The sequence below is a fragment of the Rhinoderma darwinii genome, chromosome 1 (assembly GCF_050947455.1).
Source record: "Rhinoderma darwinii isolate aRhiDar2 chromosome 1, aRhiDar2.hap1, whole genome shotgun sequence".
NCBI lineage: Eukaryota > Metazoa > Chordata > Amphibia > Anura > Rhinodermatidae > Rhinoderma > Rhinoderma darwinii.
Genome location: NC_134687.1, coordinates 456,445,921 through 456,467,362, shown reverse-complemented (window position 1 = coordinate 456,467,362; position 21,442 = coordinate 456,445,921). Strand labels below are relative to the sequence as shown.

The 21,442-nt window shown below is 41.3% G+C and overlaps 1 protein-coding gene across 3 annotated transcripts in view; it reads right to left on the bottom strand.

The window, feature by feature from the left end:
• LOC142743518 (catechol O-methyltransferase-like) overlaps positions 1 to 21,442 on the bottom strand; it is an 89,609-nt gene that overhangs the window by 11,025 nt on the left and 57,142 nt on the right. For all 3 annotated transcript variants that reach the window (XM_075854359.1, XM_075854368.1, XM_075854378.1), the window contains exons 2-3: positions 13,080 to 13,359; positions 843 to 1,036 (exon numbers count right to left, since the gene is read on the bottom strand). In XM_075854359.1, the coding sequence (XP_075710474.1) occupies positions 843 to 1,036; positions 13,080 to 13,359 (474 nt within the window). The remainder of the gene's footprint in view (positions 1 to 842; positions 1,037 to 13,079; positions 13,360 to 21,442) is intronic.

The following is a 21,442-nucleotide window of genomic DNA, read 5'->3' as shown; positions in this document are numbered from 1 at the left end:
GGAAAGTATAAAGGCTCTCTGTTGTATCCACTCCTGTGTTTGGTATAAAAATTGCATGCGTGAATCTAGCTTTAGGCTCAATGCACACAATGCGTATTACGTGCGGTTTTGCGTGCTGCAAATCCGCAGCATAATACAGTACCAGCATAGTCAATGATATTCCAGGAAATCTCATGTACGCGCGACAGTATTTTTCAGGACGGAAATTCACCTGCGGTGTGTTTTTTAGAATCCGCATCATGTAAATTTATCTTACAATTTGCAAGCGGAAATGCATCTGCCTAGTGCTGTGGAAAATTGCACCAAACTCCGCAGCAGGAAAACGCGCCGAAAAATGAATCAAAAACGTAAAAACCGCACCGAAAAACCCATTAATAAAACATGATTAGGTACGTTTTTTTACCTGCGAATTTCCTGCGTATTGAAGCAGTTTTGGTGCGTATTTTCCACAGCTAAATACGCAACGTGTGCATGTAGCCTTAGTCCCTGTTCACACGGAGTATTTTGCTGGCAGAAAAAAAATCTGATTCAAAATTCCTTCAAGAAACGCTGCGAAAAATACTTTCTCTGCCTCCCATTGATTTCAATGGGAGGTCAGAGACGGAACCGCAGGAAGAAAGAGCATGTCGCTTTTTTTCCCCGCGAGCGGCTAAAAGTGCAAGTGGTAAAGAAAACGTCTCTGCCTCCCATTGAAATCAATGGGAGGTGGTTTCCGGAGTTTTTTGGCGCGGATTCAAACGCGGTTTCCGTGTAAAAAAAACCTCAGTGTGAACAGGGCCTTAGAAAGTGAACAGCTAGGGTTTGTGAAAAATAAACATTTCAAACTAAATTTCGGGAAATACCTTATCATTAACACCAGCAAATTCTATAATCTGTTTGGCGATAGCAGCGTATACTGGATTAAATTCCACTGTAAAAAAACGAGCTCCAGGTTTTAAAAGTTGCGCAATCCGGACAGCTGAGTAGCCACAATACGTGCCTAATTCCAGGAGTACGCTTGGATTGGTCTCTTTTACAACATTATCCAGGATCATGCCTTTAACAGAAAACATAAGTAAAAAAAAAATAAACAAGAAAAGCAAAAAAGGAAATGTATTAGCCTTTCAATGTACATGAAAAAAGCAAACAAAAAAACATCCTCAGTGCTTAAAGTTATAGACACGATGACTGCAGCACCCCCTACACCACTCTGGTCTTCCCATGACAACACTTGAGTTGATATCCACATAACTGATTTGCATAGCAGTAGTTAGGATGAGGAAATTGGTGCAGATGGTGATTTAGATGTACACCATGTCCCTATGACAAAGATGAACAGCCAGGACACAGGATAGTGTGTCGTAGGAAGTGGTGTCGTAGGAACACTGGAGCAGAAGAGCTGTAGACTTGGGGTTTGAAATTCCAAGAAATAAAAGTGATTAAGGCCTGATTTACACGAACGTGTAATACTTCCGTGCGACGCGCGTGCTTTACACGCACCTTCGCGGTTTTCACGCACCCATTGACTTCAATGGGTGCGTGATGCGCGAAAAACGCAGATTTATAGAACGTCGTGAGTTTTTTTCAGCGCACTCACGCTGAGCAAAACTCACGGACTGTCTGCATGCCCCCATAGAGTAATATAGGTGCGTACGACACGCGTGAAAAGCACGCGCGTCGCACACGCGTATATTACGCTCATCTAAATGAGGCCTAATACTCATGGTACACATTGTATATTCGATGATATAGTATGAATAGTACCACCATTGTTTGCCCTGCCCTGCCCTGCCCTATATTAAACACTGTATTTCTTTGTACTGTCTGTACATTGTTTTTATGGGTGTTCATTTTTAAAAAAGTGTCTTGATCAACTGTGTTGTTTGTCTTCAATAAAGTAATTTTGTATTTTTCTAAGATACGTTTGATTTGGTCTCATTGTAGCATGTAGGGATAACTTTTTGGTGTTTCTATGCATGGGGTCCAATATGTGCAACTATACTCATTGATATATGACCTTGAATATATAGGTATTCTTTTTTGGTTTAATTGCCGTGTGAACATACCCTGACTGAAACCATAGGTTTCCGTTTGCATCACCATTGATTTCAATGGTGACGGATCCGGTGCAAATGGTTTCCATTTGTCACGATTGTGTAAGGGTTCCGTCGTTTTGACGGAATGAATAGCGAATGAAGAGGCACATCATAAGTGGCCTATATTGTACATGATGTGATCGGCGCTGTAATGTAAATTACAGCAGTGTTTATTTAGAAAAGTCATCATTTTTGACTGAGTTATGACCTATATTAGATTTATGCTAATGAGTTTCTCAATGGGCAACTGGGCGTGTTTTACTATATGACCAAGTGGGCGTTCTTAGAGGAATGTCAAAAAATTAATGAGGACCCATGCGCCAGTATTTTGCTGGTTCTTCTATCTGTGGATCCAGCGCGCATGCGCTGATCCGGCACAGACCATTTACACTATCTCCGCATTTGCTACTAGTGCGCACGCGCCCTCCCTGACCTATTATTGGCTTACCTCACGCCGTCTGTGATTTGCCAATCTGTTTCTCCAGATGGCCGGGCAGCTTTCGTTTGCTGTGACTGGCCGCCTGTTCTGAAACGTCCCCTGTACACGTCATCAGAGATGTCCTTAATAGGAATAGTTTTCTTGCCGCGCCTCCATTAGCCCCATGTACCCCTGAGGACGCTACTTGGTAGCGAAACATGTCGGGGGGGGGGGGCTTTTTCTATTTTAATTCCTACCTAAACCGGACTGACTGTCAAACCATTTAGACAATCTAACTAATAATTGCTAAGAGCCGAAATTCTAATGCTGGGTTCACATACACTATTTACGGATGTAATTCGGGCGTTTTAGCCCCGAATTACGTCCGAAAATGCGGCTCAAAAGCGTCGGCAAACATCTGCCCATTCATTTGAATGGGTCTTACGATGTTCTGTGCCGACAGCAGCGCATAAAATTTTTAAAAAAAAGACGCCCGCGTCAAAGTGCCTGTCACTTCTTCAGACGTAATTGGACTCCATGGAAAAACAGCTCCAATTACGTCCGTAATGGACGCAGCGAAAGACGCCTGCACATGCCATTACAGCTGAAATTATGGTGCCGTTTTCTCCTGAAAACAGCACCGTAATTTCAGCCGTAACAGACGCTGCCGTGTACACATACCCTTATGCTTTATTCAGATGAACGGGAAAAACGTCCGTGCAACGCGTGTGATTTGCATGCGCGTTGCACGGACCTATATTAGTCTATGGGGCCGTGCGGACATGTGCGTGATTTTTACTCAGCGTGAGTCCGCTGAAAAAAAGTCACGACATGTCCGTTCTTTCGCCGTTTTTCGCGCATCACGCACCCATTGAAGTCAATGGGCGCATGAAAACCACGCATGCCGCACGGAAGAACTTCCGTGCGAACTGCGTGGTTCGCGCAAGAGCCGTCAAAAGGATGAATGAAAACAGAAAAGCACCACGTGCTTTTCTGTTTACAAACATCCAAAACGGAGTGTCTTTGAGATGAGCGAACCCGGACAACCGAACTTCACCGGGTTCGGCCGAACTCGTTTTGACCGAACCCGGCACAAAAATTTCCGGTACGCAAAGTCAGGAGATAGTCACTGTCCAGGGTGCTGAAAGAGTTAAACTGTTTCAGCACCATGGACAGTGACTTCCGATCCCAATATACATGAATGTGTAAAAAAAAAAAAAAGAAGAAGTTCTGACTTACCGAGAACTCCCGGCTTCTTCCTCCAGTCTGACCTCCCGGGATGACAATTCAGTCCAAGTGACAACTCCAGCCAATCACAGGCCAAGCACAGGCTGCAGTGGTCACATGCACTGCCGCGTCATCCAGGGAGGTGGGGCCAGATGTCGAGAGGCGCGTCACCAAGGACGCGTCACCAAGGCAACGGCCGGGAAGTTCTCGGTAAGTACGAACGGCTTTTTTTTTTTTTAACAGGTTGCTCGATATGGTGATCGGAATTCACTGTCGAGGGTGCTGAAAGAGTTACTGCCGATCAGTTAACTCTTTCAGCACCCTGGACAGTGACTGACGTCGACTAGCCTCATCTCTATGATGGCAGCTGCGCGATAATCATGCAGCCGCGCATCATACACGGATGACACACGGAGCGTTCAAGTGGTTTTTGCGCGCGCAAAACGCAGCGTTTTTGCGTCCGCAAAAACGCCACGTTCGTGTGAATCCAGCCTTAGGGTATGGAGAAAACCGTACCGTCGTTTCAGACGTAATTGCTCCTCCTCGCATTATGCGAGGAGTCTTTGACGGCCTAAAATTTTAGCTGTTCTTCATTGAATTCAATGAAAAACGGCTCAAATTACGTCCAAAGAAGTGTCCTGCACTTCTTTGAGGAGACAGCTGTCAAACGATGACGCGTAAATTATAGGTCGTCGGCACACTACGTTGGCAAACCCATTCAAATGAATGCGCAGATGTTTGCCGACGTATTGTAGCCGTATTTTCAGGCGTAAATCGAGGCATAATAAAAAAGGTTGTGTGAACCCAGCCTTATGCTGGTTGGTTACACACCGCTGTACTTGCATTAGCCTTTAGGGTATGTTCACACGCTTAACAAAAAACATCTGAAAATACAGAGCCGATTTCAGAGAAAACAGCCTCTGATTTTCAGGCGTTTTTTAAGCTGAAAATGAAATTTGGAGCTTCTTTTCAGATGTTTTTTGAGGCGTTTTTGGTGCTGTTTTCAATAGAGTCAATGAAAAACGGCTCCAATTACGTCCCAAGAAGTGTCCTGCACTTCTTTTGACGAGGCTGTATTTTTACGCGCCGTCTTTTGACAGCGACGCGTAAAATGACAGGTCGTCGGCACAGTACATCGTAAAGCCCATTGAAAGTAATGAGCTGATGTTTGCCGACGTATTGGAGCAGTTTTTTCAGACGTAATTAGAGGCGTAAAAACGCCTCCATTACGTCTGAAAATAGGTCGTGTGAACCCAGCCTTACTTTTACGTCCGGTTTCAAGCAGTGACAATTTTAATTCAACTTTATGTGGTCTGTCTTCTTGCTATACGTAGCCTAATAAAGTATTGTTTTCAATTCTCTCTTGGGGTAGTTGAGAAACAGGGTTTGTTTGCCTGCAGGAATTCTTTGTTAATTGTGTACAGAGGAGTGTATGACGCTGACCGATCACCGTCATACACTTCTCTCCATTCATTTACACTGCAGATAGCGATATATCTATATTGCTATATGCAGTCACAAACACAATATAACGCTACTCATATGTCATGATAATGAATATACATTACCTCCAGCCAGGAGGGGACGTGTATTCATTCTCCTGACCACTTCTGTAGCGTCTGTGATTTACAGCACAGCGAGATCTCGCTGTGAATGACAGTTTACAGCGTAATCTCGCGAGACTACGCCTGCTGTGTTGTAAATCACAGAGACGCTACAGAAGTGGTCAGGAGAATGAATACACGTCACGTCCTGGCTGGAGGTAATGTATATTCATTGTCATGACACATGAGTAGCGTTATAGTGTGTTTATGTGACTGCAAATAGCGATATAGATATATCGCTATCTGCAGTGTAAATGAATGGAGAGAATTGTATGACGCTGGTCATATAGTAAAACACGCCCAGTTGTCCATTGAGAAACTCATTAGCATAAAGCTAATATAGGTCATAACTCCGTCAAAAATTATAGTTTTTCTAAATAAAAAAACACTGCTGTAATCTACATTACAGCGCCGATCACATCATGTACAATATAGGCCACTTATAATGTGGTGACAGAGCCTCTTTAAAGAGGCTCGGTCACCAGATTCTCAAATCCCCATCTCCTATTGCATGTGATCGGTGCTGCAATGTAGATAACAGTAACGTTTTTCTTTACGTTCATTTTTGGCCAAGTTATGAGCTATTTTATATATATGCAAATGAGCTTTGAAATGGACAACTGGGCGTTTTTTTTTTCGTTCTGTCCAACTGGGCGTGTATTATGTTAACTGGGCGTGTTTATGTGTATGACGCCGACCAATCCGTGACCAGTCAGCGTCATACACTCCTCTCCATTCATTTACAAGCAGCACAGCGTTCTTACTAGAACGATGTGCAGCCACATACACAAGTGTCCTGATAATGAATACACATGAAATCCAGCCTGGAAGTCATGTGTATTCAGAATCCTGACACTTCTGAATCTTTTCTGTGAGATTGCAGCAAGCCACTCGTAATCTCGCGAGATTACGAGGTAAACGAGATTTCATTTCGCTTGCTGGAAATTTCAGAGAAAAGAGTCAGAAGTGTCAGGATTCTCAATACACATGACATCCAGGCTGGATGGTCATGTGTAATCATTATCAGGACACTTGATTAACGTTAATCTAGTGTCCTGATAATGACTACACATGACCATCCAGCCTGGACGTCATGTGTATTGAGAATCCTGACACTTCTGACTCGCAATAGAAACGAAATCTCGTTTACCTCGTAATCTCGCGAGATTACGAGTGGTTTGCTGCAATCTCAAAGAAAAGAGTCAGAAGTGTCAGGATTCTGAATACACATGACGTCCAGGCTGGATTTCATGTGTATTCATTATCAGGACACTTGTGTATCTGGCTGCACATCGTTCTAGTAAGAACGCTGTGCTGCTTGTAAATGAATCGAGAGGAGTGTATGACGCTGACTGGTCACGGATTGGTCAGCGTCATACACAAACACGCCCAGTTGGACATAACTAAAAAAAAACGCCCAGTTGTCCATTTCAAAGCTCATTTGCATATATAAATAAAATAGCTCATAACTTGGCCAAAAATGAACGTTTTTAAAAAAAAACAAAAAAAAACAAAACACGTTACTATTATCTACGTTGCAGCGCCGATCACATGCAATAGGAGATAGGGATTTGAGAATCTGGTGACGGAGCCTCTTTAAGTGCCATAAGATCAGTCACAAACCTCCAAAATAGCTTCAGATCACGGTCTTAGAATTGACATGCACAAATGGTATTTTTTAACTAATAAATAATATTTTATCACTACTTTTTATTAATTATTGGGAAATGCACCACTTCAGAATGTGTCATAAACCATGATACTAGCTTATCTTTCCTGCTTGTTGGAAAACACCAATATTCTTTTATACTATATGCTATATGTTTTTATATGACATACTACACAGTTTAATTCATTTAATACAGCCCCCGTATGCCATTTTATTTTTCTAATTCTATGAATAATCAGACAAATATACAAGACTTTTTGGTCTAGCACAATGATTCTCAATCTTATTACCATTGGGAAACACCTAAAAGCAGCTTATCATTTTAAATTCTATGCCAATCATCTCTACTGTAAGGCCTAGACAGAGTTTTTTTTGCAGGCGGAAAAATCTGTCTCAATTCCCACAGGAATTTTTAGGCAGATTTTGACCTGCCTGCACTCTTTGCCGGATTTTTTACGGCGTTTTTCTGCTGCGGCCATTGAGCATCGGGGGCAAAAAACGCAGAGAAAACCGCTTTCTCTGCCTCCCATTGATGACGCCTGAAGAAAGAGCATGATGGTTTTTTTCCCGCAAGCGTTTCTTTTCCGCTCGCAGGAATAAAACACTTTCGCTTCCCATTGAAGTGAAGCGTTTTCAGACGTTCTTTAGTGCGGTTTCCACGTCAAAAACAGTGCCAAAAAACTCAGTATGAAAATACCCTTAGGTTGGGTTCACACGACCTATTTTCAGGCGTAATGGAGGCGTTTTACGCCTCGAATTACGCCTGAAAAGACGGCTCCAATACGTCGGCAAACATCTGGCCATTACTTTCAATGGGCTTTACGATGTACTGTGCCAACGACCTGTCATTTTACGCGTCGCTGTCAAAAGACGCGTAAAATGACAGCTTTGTCAAAAGAAGTGCAGGACACTCACTCTATTGAAACAGCTCCAAAAACTGCGCAAAAATGCTGCGAAAAGCGCGAGTTGCTCAAAAAACGTCTGAAAATCAGGTGCTGTTTTTCCTTGAAAACAGCTCTGTATTTTCAGACGTTTTTGGCTCAGCGTGTGAACATACCCTTAACCCCTTCGCGTTCAGTTAACACGGCGCCATCTTTCCCCGGCGCGTGTTTGAGCTGTGATACCTGCTGTTTCCGACAGCAGGCTATGACAGCTCAGTGTGCAGGGACCGATCGCAGTGGTCCCCGCCGATTAACCCCTTAGAAGCCGCGTTCAATAGCGATCGCGGCTTCTTAGGGGTAAGCCACAATCGACGGCCCGCTACATGATAGCGGCCGGCGATGGCTACTATGGCAACCAGAGTACTAACAATGGACTCTGGCTACGCCATCGACGGAAGCCTAGTGGGTCCTGACAAAGTCAGGACCCACTATGCTTGCTGTCAGCGAACAGCTGACAGCTCTAATACACTGCACTACGCATGTAGTGCAGTGTATTAGAATAGCGATCAGGGCCTCCTGCCCTCAAGTTCCCTAGTGGGACAAAGTAAAAAAAGTTGTGTAAAAATAAGAAAATAAGGAGTTTTAAAAGTGATAAAAGTAAAAATCCCCCTTTCTCCCTCATCAGTCCTTTATTATTAATAAAAATATATAAATAAAATAAACTATACACAATTGGTATCGCCGCGTCCGTAACGGCCTGAACTACAAAACGATGTAGTTATTTATCCCACGCGGTGAACGCCGTAAAAGAAAATCATAAACCGTACCACAATCACAATTGTTTGGTCACTTCATCTCCCAAAAAATGGAATAAAAAAGAGATCAAAAAGTCGCATGTACCTAAAAATGGTACTGATCTAAAACTACAGTTCGTTACGCAAAAAATAAGTCCTTCCACGGCTTTCCTGATTGAAAAATAAAACAGTTATGGCTCTTAAAATAAGGTAACACAAAAAATGTATTATATTTTACAAAATTTATTTTATTGTGCAAACGCCATAAGACATAAAAAAAAAAAACTATAAACATCTGGTATCGCCGTAATCGTATCGCCCCGCAGAATAAAGTGAATGTCATTTATAGTGCACGGTGATTGCTGTAAAAAAATAAAAATATATAGAATAAAAAAACAATAGTAAAATTGCTGTTTTTTTAGTCACCACGCCACCTAAAAATAGAATAAAAACGGATCAAAAAGTCGCATGCACCCCATGAAAACTGCAGTGAATTCCTCAAGGTCTCTAGTTTCCAAAATGGGGTCACTTTTGTGGGGTTTCCATTGTTTTAGCACCACAAGACCTCTTCAAACCAGACATGGTGCCTATTAAATTAAATGTCACCTCTACTTTGCTCTAAATTCCTGTGAAACACCTAAAGGGTTAATAAACTTTCTAAATGCTGTTGTGAATACTTTGAGGGGGTCTAGTTTCTAAAATGGGGTGTTTCATAGGGGTGTCTAATATATGGGCCCCTCAAAGCAACTTCAGAACGGAGTTGGAAACTAAAAAATAAATAAAAATGACACAATACTTCGCTTCTTACATTATACTGATAATGAGCAGTGCCCACACCGAGATGACCCCAGTTTTGACAGTTTGTATAAATGGAGACCCCCTATTAGACCGTTTCAGTGCCCGGTTTTCCCAAGCATACACCCTCGAGAATTGTATTTCTATTGACGAGTCCTTGGTACATTTTAAAGGGAGGCTTCAATTCCGCCAGTACCTGCCGGGAAAGAGGGCAAGGTATGGCGTGAAGATGTATAAGCTGTGCGAGAGTGCATCAGGGTATACCTACAAATTTAGGATATATGAAGGGAAGAACACCAGTATTCAGCCCCCAGAATGCCCCCCCTTAAAGGGAGTTCATGCAAAAATTGTGTGGGATTTACTGCACCCACTGCTGGACCAGGGTTACCACCTCTACCTGGATAATTTTTATACCAGCGTCCCACTCTTCAACTGCCTCGCTCCCAGAAGTCCTGCGGCATTGCTAGAAGAAATCTGAGAGGCCTCCCTAAGACTCTGCTTGGGCAAACAAGATGGGGTGAGAGCTGGGCACATTCTAGCAGCAACATATTGTGTGTCACGTACAAGGACAAGAGAGATGCCACACCAGTACCCATGTACCTGTACGAGGTATCAGTACATAGACCCCCAAACCAGACTGCATCCTGGACTACAATAGGTACATGGTAGGGGTGGACTTGTCAGATCAAGTCCTGAAGCCCTACAGTACTTCTGGAAGCGAGGCCACACACATCGTACCAGGGCAACACTTTTTAGAAGTTCCCCAAACTGGCAAGAAGGGAAAAAGTCAAAAGAGGTGCAAAGTCTGCTATAAGAGGGGGATAAGGAAGGTCACAATATATCAATGTGACACGTGTCCCGAATAACCAGAGCTCTGTATGAAAGGGTTTTAAAATTTATCATCCATCCCTTTATTTTTAATTTACCACAGTTTTACTCACCCTGATGCACTTCGCACAGCTTACCCCTCCTCATCCACATGTAGGGTATTGCCGTACCTGGGAGAACCCACATTACAGTTTATGGGGTGTACATCTCCGGTGGCACATGCTGGGCACAATATATCGGACACTGAATTGGCATATATGTATAGAAAATTGCAAATCTCACTCTGCGCATTATCTTTTACACAATACCTGTGGGGTCAAAATGCTCACTACACCTCTAGATGAATGCCTTAAGGGGTGTAGATTTTAAAACAGGGTCACTTCTCGGGGGTTTCAACTGTACCGGTACCTCAGGGGCTTCTGCGTACAAGACTTAGCACCAGAAAAGCTCCAGTAGGCCAAATGGTGGTCCTTTCCTTCTGAGCCCTCCCATGGGCCCAAACGGCAGTTTATCACCACAAATAGGGTATTGCCGAACTCAGGACAAATTGGGCAACAAAATGGGGTATTTTATTCCTTGTAAAAATAAAAGAAATTTTGAGCCAAAACGAATTGGAAAAAAATACATTTATTTTAATGAACAGTCCAATTCAAATAAATTCTGTGAAAAAACTGTGGTGTCTAAATGGTCACAACACCCATAAATAAATTCCTTGAGGGGTTTTGTTTCCAAAATGGGGGTCACTTTTGGTGGGTTTCCATTGCTTTGATACCTCTGTGGCTCTGCAAATGCGACATGGCACCCGAAAACCAATCCAGCAAAATCTGGACTCCTAAGAACACATAGCGCTCCTTTCCTTCTGAGCCCTCCCATGGGCCCAAACGGCAGTTTATCACCACAAATGGGGTATTGCCGCACTCAGGACAAATTGGGCAACAAAATGGGGCATTTTGTTGCCTGTGAAAATAAGAAATTCTGATCAAAAATGACATCTTATCGGAAAAATTGTCATTCTTTTAATTTCACAGCCCAATTCAAAATACACGCTGTGAAAAAACTACGTGGTCAAAATGGTAACAATAACCATAAGTGAATTCCTTGAGGGATGCAGTTTCCAAAATGGGGTCAGTTTTGGGGGATTCCTACTGTTTTGGCACCTCAACACCTCTTCAAACCTGGCATGCTGCCTAAAATATATTCTAATAAAAAAGAAGCACTAAAATGCACTAGGTGCTTCTTTGCTTCTGGGGCTTGTGTTTTAGTCCACGAGCACACTAGAGCCACATGTGGAACATTTCTAAACACTGCAGAATCTGGACAATACATATTCAGTAGTGTTTCTCTGGTAAAACCTTCTTTGTTACAGAAAAAAATAGAATAAAATAGAAATTCAGAAAGAAAAATGAAATTTGCAAATTTCACCTCCACATTGCTTTAATTCCTGTGAAATGCCTAAAGGGTTAAAAAAACTTTCTAAATGCTATTTTGAATACTTTGAGGGGGTCTCGTTTTTAAAATGGGGTGTTTTATGGGGGTTTCTAATACATAGGCCCCTCAAAGCCCCTTCAGAACTGAACAGGTACCTTAAAAAAAAAAGGCTTTTGAAATTTTCTTAAAAATATGAAAAATTGCAGTTTATGTTCTAAGCCTTGTAACGTCCAAGAAAAATAAAATAATGCTCAAAAAACTATGCCGATCTAAAGTAGACTTATGGGAAATGTGAACTAGTAACTATTTTGGCTGGTATAACTATCTGTTTTACAAGCAGATGCATTTAAATTCAGAAAAATGCTATTTTTTAAAATTTTCTAAATTTTGCAATTTTTCACAAATAAACACTGAATATATCGACCAAATTTTACCACTAACATAAAGCCCAATGTCTCACGAGAAAACAATCTCAGAATCGCTTGGATAGGTTTAAGCATTCCGACGTTATTACAACATAAAGTGGATAGGTCTGGCTGCTGCCTTCTGGGGAACCCCTGATCAGGGAACCCTGGATGCGAATCAATAGTCTAGCAGATTAATTTTGCCATACTTATTTTGTTGTATACGATTGCCGTGTTACTATTTTATTTTAGTGAACTTAGTAGTAAAATCACTAGAATGTTAAATCAAAATACAATCGATACAATGTATCATGTGAAGGAAATTTATATACAAATGAAACTTCGATGTAATAAAAAATAAATAAATAAATAAAAAGAATATGAAATAAAAATATTGTAAGAAAAACAGGAGCTTTGTATCTAAACCACAAGGAACCAAGTAAGTAACAATTAAGGCCTCACACAGACGATCGTGCATTTGCGGCCGCATACTATCCACAATCGCGGAGCTGCAATTGTGGATAATGCAGAACACATTCTATCCTTAGGGCCAATGCACACGACCGTGGTTTCCACGGTCCGTGTATTGCCCGAAGCCCGAACCACAAAAAAAATAGGGCATGTAATGTCACGGACCGCAATAGCGGCCCAGGCTCCTTGAAGTCAATGCACATCTTGTGTGTGCACGGTCCATGATTGTGGACGGCCTGCGGATGACACTCCGTGGTCCGTCCATGCTGTAATCACGGACCGTGCACACAGTTACAGTGGTGTGCATGAGGCCTCAGAGTATTACACACTAAGATATTGAATTTCTTTGTTATAGCATTTTATGCATTTTTACATTAGACTGAGAGGGTTATTTTTGTGTTTGTAATGGTTTCTCCATTGTAGCCTAGTATTTTCAGAAACTATAAATGCATTTTAAGCCATCTCATCTCTTCATTTAATCTTACCCTTTTGGTCTCCTACATTCATGGCCCATTCCTTTTCGGTACAGTATTTGTCAATATTATCAACAACACTCTGTGGGTCTCCACGTGCTGCATTATCCAGCACATACTGTAAAACTCTCTGTTCCTTGGTCTGATTCATGAAGAAAGTTTTGATTGCTTCTTTTACTTCATAAAAGACAATTTTAGAATAGGTTCGTCGTTGACCGTGTAGGACGATGTACAAAGTTAAAAGAAGTAGGAGACTTGCTGCCAATACCAATAGTGTGCTCAGATCTATCATCTGTATAACAAAAAAAAAACAAAAAACAGTAAGTTAGTAAAGTTATTCACATAGCTAAAATACGTGGTCGCATCGAGACAACCCATTTCTATATGCCCTATTAGGGAATATCGATATTATAGAGTGGCACTCGTGGACCGCGCGCGCCCATCCATGTATTAGATGGGCAGCTATTCATTTGAAAGAAGTTATTCTGATATTTAACAAATAGCCAAATTTAAAGTCTATAAAATGTCTGTCTTGAGTACGAAGCCTCACTAACTTATAATAATTAATCGCTTATTTACTATTCATATCAATTTCATTCTTAGTGGATAACCTCAATCTTTCTGTAGGGTAAATGTATATATATATAAATTGCACCTGTATATCATTAATGTGTATGAGTAACTAGAAAATTCTCAGGTGATTTTTGAGCTAAGGCTATGTTCACATCATGTTTTGTGCCTACGTTTAACATATATGTCGGGACAAAGCTCCCGACGTATACTTTAAACGTAGGCTGTGATGGATGCCTAACAGTGTCATCCGTCACCATAGACTCGAATGGCATCTGTTAAATGACTAAGTCATTAACTGGGGTCATGAGAGTTCATGACGTATCTGTTAAACGGATACCATAAGGGCACAGCCAGACGTGGCGGAATTGCTGTGGAATTCTCCAGCGGCCTTTTTTTTTTACAGTTGTTTCAATACATTTTTTGGAAAGTTAGTTCAGACATTGCGGAAAACTCTGCTGCAGACCATAGGTTGTGGTGCAGAATTTTCCCTCCGCAGCATGCACTGCCTGTTGCGGAATTTCACTGCAGATTCCAGCCTTTGCAATGCAAAAACTGAAATCTGTGGCAAGTCCGCAGTCTTTTCTGCAACGTCTGAATTACCTGTCAAATATGTAAATGTTGGTGTAGATTCGTTGCGTAAATGCCCCAACATTTGCAGCGGAAAAACTCTGCCACGTCTGGCCGTGCCCTTATAGTCTATGTGTCCATCACCCATAGATTATAAGGCTTTTGCCAAGCCTTTTAAACGGATGCAAAAAACGCAAGTTGCTTAAAAAACGGCTGAAAATCAGAGGCTGTTTTCCCTTGAAAACAGCTCCGTATTTTGAGCTGTCGTTTGTTACGTGTGTGAACATAGCCTCAAGCTACAAAAAAAAACCAAAAAAAAAACACTTTCATAAGCAACCTTTAACCACTTTACCTCTTGCAAAATATGAGCAAATACTATAAAAAAATTAAAAGTCTGAAATAAGCAAACAGACCCATCCGGGGACATTTCACAGTAAGGGCTTGTCCACACCTGACGGAATAGCTGCATATTTTAAGTCCGGAATTGTGGGCGGAAAATACGCAGTAGATCACAGTAGCAGCAAAGTGGGTGACATTTAACAAATCTCATCCAGATGCTGAGTAAAATTTCCAACCAGAAATTCACCTGCGGTGCGTATTTTTTCGTATCGCAGCATGTCAATTCCTGCTGTGGAATGTGGACCGAATTGCTGCGTTTTCAGAGATGTCACTATCTCCCAGCATTGAGAAAAACGCAGCAAATTACGCACCATTTTCTGCAAAAAAACAAACAAAAAAAAAAAAAAAAAACGCAGAAAATGGTGTGCTTTTTCCGCAGCTGAATTTCTGCAAGTTTCTGCAGCAATTCCATTACGTGTGGAGAAGCCCTAAGGGCACATTCAAGCGTGGCGAAATTGCCGTTGAATTCCGCTGTGGACAGTCCTCGGTGGAATTCTGCAGCAGCCGTGTTTTACATTTGTTTCTATACATTTTTAGGAAAGTTAGTTCAGACGTTGCAGAAAATAACTGTGCGGAAATTAGGCTGTGGTGCAGAATTTTCCCTCCGCAGCATACTCATGACGTTGCGAAGAAGAAGCGGAATTTCACTGCAGATTTCAGCCTTTGCAATGCCTTACACATAATAAGTATTAGGCTTTATGCACACTTTGCGTAATTTGATGCAGAAAATCTGCATAAAAACCACAGATAAACGCAGCTAATTCTGCAGGTAACTTATTGTTGTGGTTTTTTATGCGTTTTTAGGTGTGCTTTTTACATTTATGCTACGTATTGGTGTTTTTTTTTTAAATAAACTTGTCGGATACAATTCTGAGACGGAAACGCAAGGTAAATTAACATGCTGCAGGTTTTAAAATTCAAACCACAGATCAATTTATGTGCAAAACAAATCTGTAACGTGTCGATGAGATTACTTGAAATCTCATTTACTTTGTTACAATTTGTCAATATTTTTCCTGTCAAATTTGAGCGAATCTGCGATGGAATCCCTGAACAGAGCCTTCAGTACAGATGTGAACAAAGCCTTAATTGTATAAAATAAAGTATTGAACATTAAAGAATAATATTAACCATATTAGCAGTGCCCTAAAGAGCACAACTACTTTATCTACACAAATTCATAACTTGCATAGAACAAGACATACCACTTTTTGGGAACACAATACAAATTGGGCATTTTCACATATTGAATGGATATTCAGTATTTTATTCAGGATTTTTTTTTCCTGAGCGTGTTTGCATATTCAGTCTGAGATTCAAACAGTGTTATTTAATAACAGTCTAGTGGACCAACAATAAAAAGAGACAGCAAGATTGTTACAGTGTCACTCTTATGTAAATCTTTGAAAGGACATTTTTTTTTGTAATAAAAAAGGTCAGTGTGTTTGGTGCAATTTTCTAAATAGCTTTTATAAAAAATGTTTTTACTTTTTGAGATACAGCCGTTTTGTATTTTCTATACCTAGCAGCTATATCCTGCTCCCGTCAGGTCTGCTGGACTGACGGATCCACCTGAAATCTATCACATCTAAGTTCACACGGAACGGACGTGAGCAGGATCTAGCACTAGATACAGCTGCTAGGTATAGAGAATACAGAACAGCTGTATCTTAAAAAGTAAAAAAAAAATTTGCACTGATTAAGCTTTTTATTAAAATTGCCCTTTAGAGATGTACATAGCCTTTAATAACCTCTTTTCTAGTAGCGGATGCCCTTGTTAAATTTATAGGTCTAGATATGAAAAGATCATAAGATAAACCTCTGTAATGAGCTTTGATATATTTGTACATAGTACCATATTTTCTTCAAACTAATTTTGTTAATATTTCTGGACCAAAACAGCATAAGTGACGATTATTAAACTATAACATATACTAATGTCTCTTAAAATAATAAACAAATAAATAGAAATCGTAATCAGAATCTTAACCTCATTAAGTTGAAAATTTCCAATATTCACCGACATGATGACAGCCAATGCTAGGGCAATAGCCTTATACTAGATACAAATAAAAATATAGCCATCAAATCAGTAGACAGAACACCACACTATTGAAACCTTCATGAGTTTAAACGCATGTATGTATAGACAAATTGTAATGATCTCACTGGATGTCTTCCCACAGCGTGTTTGACAGAATAGCGAATGAGACTCAGGTAGCTCCTATAGATAGTGCATGCTCATTAAGGACGCGTCTGGTGTCCCTATTCGGCCCTAGTATGACCCTAAAAAGTGCAGACTCTAATGCCTATATGAATCACCTGCCCCAAAGGGCCACCCCGTCCAGTAAGCCATATCTCAATACCAAAGGCATCAAGCTATGTTACCCACCACTATGGGAACCTATTATTCTATCTTCGTACACTCTCCGTCCAGATTCATTCTAGTGGACTGTACATCTATTACTATGCGAGGCCCCTGATGAAACCTAGAATAAACATGGGAGAAAACACGTTGGGAATAATGCAGAGTTATTTTCAGGACGAAAGTAGTATAAGGGCAGGTTCCAGACAGGGTTGCCCATTTCGGGGCGGGTGCTCCATATAGGGTCTGAACTTTTTAGAGTAATACTAGGGCTGAATAGGGATAGCGGAAGCATCTTTAATGTGCATTGCTTACCTATAGGCTTCAATGGGTGCGTGATCCGCGAACAGCGCACAAATATAGGACATGTCGTGAGTTTTTTTTCAGCGGACTCACGCGGAGCAAAACTCACGGACTGTCTGCATGCCCCCATAGACTAATATAGGTGCGTACGACACGCGTGAAAAGCACGCGCGTTGCACGCACGTATATCACGCTCGTGTAAACGAGCCCTAACCCATCAGATGCCGCTGTCCAAAGCGACAGCGGCTTATAAGGTGTTTGACAGAGGGAGGGAGCTCCCTCTGTCACCCCATCGGCGACCCCGCAAAGAAATCGTGGGGCGCCGTCAGTTTTCCATGGCAGCCGGGGGCCTAACAAAGGCCCCCAGGTCTGCCTTCAGCATCCGCCTATTAGCCCATGCCAGAGGCATGGCCTAATAGATAGCCTGAAAGTTTTAAACCTGATTCACACGAGCGTGTTAAACGTCCGTGGGACGGCCGTTGAAACAGCGGCCATCCCACAGACCTATGTAATTCAATGTGACCGCATACAGCCGTTGTTTCAACGGACCGTGTGAAGGGTCCGTGAGAAAATAGGACATGTACGTTCTTTTCACGCATCACTCCATAGACTCATCTATGGGGGATGCGCAACATCGAGTCCCGCAGCGCTGAGCACGGATGCACCTCGGACGTGAAAAACTACAGTTTCATGTCCAAGATGCGCAGCGCTCGTGTGAATCAGGCCTTACACTGACCGGCAATAATGCTTTGTTATAAAGAATTATATAAGCGATCAGCAGATCGCATGGTGAAGTCCCCTGGTGGGACAAAAAACAAACAAACCGTAAAACAGTTAAATAAAGTTTATGAAAAAAAAAAAAAAAAAAAAAAAACTTACAGTAAAAATAAAACCACTTTTTTTCCCCAAAAAGTTGTTTTATTAAGTGTGTAAAAAAAAAACAAAAAAAACACATACACATATCTGGCATCACCGCGATCGTAAGGACTCGAACAATAAAGTTAACGCATTAAACCGCCGGGTGGACGGCGACAAAAAAACAATGGCAAAAATCCTTTTTTTCTTCCATTCCCACCATAAAAAAATAAAAATTAATTCACAAGTCCCATGTACCCCAAAATAATACCAATAAAAACTACACCTTTTCCCGCAAAAAACAAGCCCACATCGACAGAAAAAAAAAAAAAAAGTTACGGCTCTTGAAATGTGGCGATGCAAAAACAAGTAATTATTATTTTTTTTTTTTTTAAAAGGGTTTTAGGAAAACATAAAAACTCTACATATTTGGTATCCACATAATCGTGCCGACCCATCGAATAAAGGTAACATGTTATTTCTGCCGCATAGTGGACGGCGTAAATTTGTAACGTGAAAAACAATGCTGGAATTGCCGTTTATTTTCAATTCTTTCCTAAAATAAAGTTAATAAACGTTAATCAATATATTATATGCACCCAAAAATGATGCAATTTAAAAATACAACTCGTCCCGCAAAAAACAAGCCCTTATACGGCTATGTCGACGAAATAAAAAAAAAAAAAAAAAGTTACGACTCTTGAAATCAAATAGTGAAAAAACAAAAAATAATCCCTCGGTCATTAACGCACAAAATGGCCTGGTCATTAAGGGGTTAATAGATAATGTTATATTTTGATACGAGTCACTTCTGCTGTTTTCATGTATACTTTGTGATAGTGGCTACCTTACATTTCTGTTATACCACATTAGTTGCTGTCTCAATATTTCTGGATAATGTAATCTACAATTTGGTTGCCTCTCCAGCTCTACTGTGCCTTTCTTATTTACAGGAAGCCAAATCTGTTCACAATATTCCATGAATAGTGATTTATATATGGCTAAGGGCGGATTTACACGAACGTGCTATACGTCCGTGCAACCCGCGTGGTTTTCACGCAGGTCGCACGGACCTATGCAAGTCTATGGGGCCGTGCAGACTGTCCGTGAGATTTGCGCAGCGTGAGTCCGCTGCGTAAAACTCACGACATGTTCTATATTTCTGCGTTTTTAACGCATCAATTGAAGTCAATGGGTGCGTGAAAATCACGCGCACCACACGGAAGCACTTACGTGGGACGCGCGTTATTCGCGCAACAGCAGTAAAAGAATGAATGTAAACAGAAAAGCACCACGTGCTTTTCTGTTTACAAACATCCAAACGGAGTGTCATAAAGATGGCGTCTGCGCGAAAAGCACGCAGCCGCGCATCCATATGAACATGACACACGGAGTTGTCAAGTGCATTTTCGCACGCAAAACGCCGCGGTTTTTGCGTGCGCAAAACGCACAGGCGCTCATGTAAATCCACCCTAAAGGCATGTTTTCATCAAGTTCATTTAGGACCCTTTTGATGCATTTCGTGATTTTACATGGCTTGGCAGCAGCTACCTGGCACGGGTTGCTAAAGTTAATTTTTTACTCCGCTAATACCCCAAGTCCTTTTCCATTTTACCATTTTATGTGTTTTACTACTTGCATAACCGATCAATATTTAACTTTATTTGCCACTTCTCCATCCAAACCTTCAACTTTCTCGAATTCTGTTGTAATATGATACTGTACTCATCTTTATATCATCTACAAATATGTAAATTTTTACTCTGTAAGACATTTCAAAATCATTAATATATTAAAAACGAACATTTACAGCCTCACCCATTTCCAGTTTAGAACTCATTTCAGAGAAGCGGAATGGATTGGTTTGACAAGAACGTTCTCATAATCCCATGCCGATGCGGTGTTTCAGGTTTGTTTTTATTCAGATACTCCAGGATAGCATCACTTAAAAAACCTTGACATAATTTACCAACTACTGGTCTATAAATTAATTGTTTAATTTGGGACCCCTTTTTAAATATCGGCACCACATTTGTTATACGACAGACACCGCCTTTAATGGGTCCTTAAAGGGAATGTATCGCAAATTAAACCTTTTTTTTTTTTTAAGTTACTTATTTCTTTTATATTTTAAGTTTTTTGCTGTATTTTTTTTTTCTTCCACATGGTGGAAAGTATTAAAAATTAAATAATTTGACATGTTTTCCTATGTTGACCACCAGAGGGAGCACTTCCCAGAATTACGCAAGGTGAATAAGGCAAAGCAACCTGACTCACAGCTGCCGTAAATTTGGGAGGGAATCTCACCCCCCCCCCCCTCCTACAAGCCAGGAAAAGGTGTCTTGAAATTGCTAAGCAGTGTCCGGCTGCCATTTTGGGTGTGATTCTGCAGCTGGCAGAAGCTATAGGACACACCAAAAGGCTAAGGCCTCATGCACACGACCGTAGTGTTTTTCTGGTCCGCAAATTTCAGGACCGTGTTCCGTGAAATGTCCACCGCAGTTCATCCGTATGTAATCCGCAAAATGCAGATAAAAAAAAAAAAAAAAAACCTAGGTAGAACACGATGACGACAGAACTCATTCCCGGTCGTCGCCTAGCAACACTTCCGCAAACTGTGGTTGACACACGGAGGTGTACCCGCATTTTCCACGTGCCCATTGACTTCTATGGGCATGTCCGCATCGAATTTGCGGGCCGTAATAAGACATGTCCTGAGTTTGTGCGGCACGGATTTGCGGACATGCGAGGACACGTGAAAACACGGATAGTGTGTATGGGCCCATAGAAATGAACGGGTCCGCAATTCTCCCGTGGATTTTCAGGGGAATTGCGGACGCAAAAACACGTTTGTGTGCATGGGGCCTAAGAGTATATTTACACGCTTACTAAACAAAGGGAAAACAGCTCCCGATTTTGAGCCATTTTTTAATCAAACTCACGTTTTTGGCCGCATTTATTTTACGCCCGTGTTTGGAGCGGTTTTTCTATAGAGTCAATGAAAAATGGCTCCTAAAACGTCCCAAGAAGCGATATGCACTTCTTTTTGGCGGGCGTCTTTACGTGCCGTTTTTGGAAAACGGCCGCGTAAAAAAACGCCCCGTCGGAACAGAACACCGTATTTCCCATTGAAACCAATGGGCAGATGTTTGTAGGCGTTCTGCTTCTGATTTTTCAGCAGTTTTCCGGGACGTTTACGGCCCGAAAAACACCGCGTGTGAAAATACCCTTAGAATGATGAAAGTGAACTGAATGACTTTTCAGTTGACTGGTTCACACGGCGTGTATTTGACATATTTTTTTAGGCGCATTT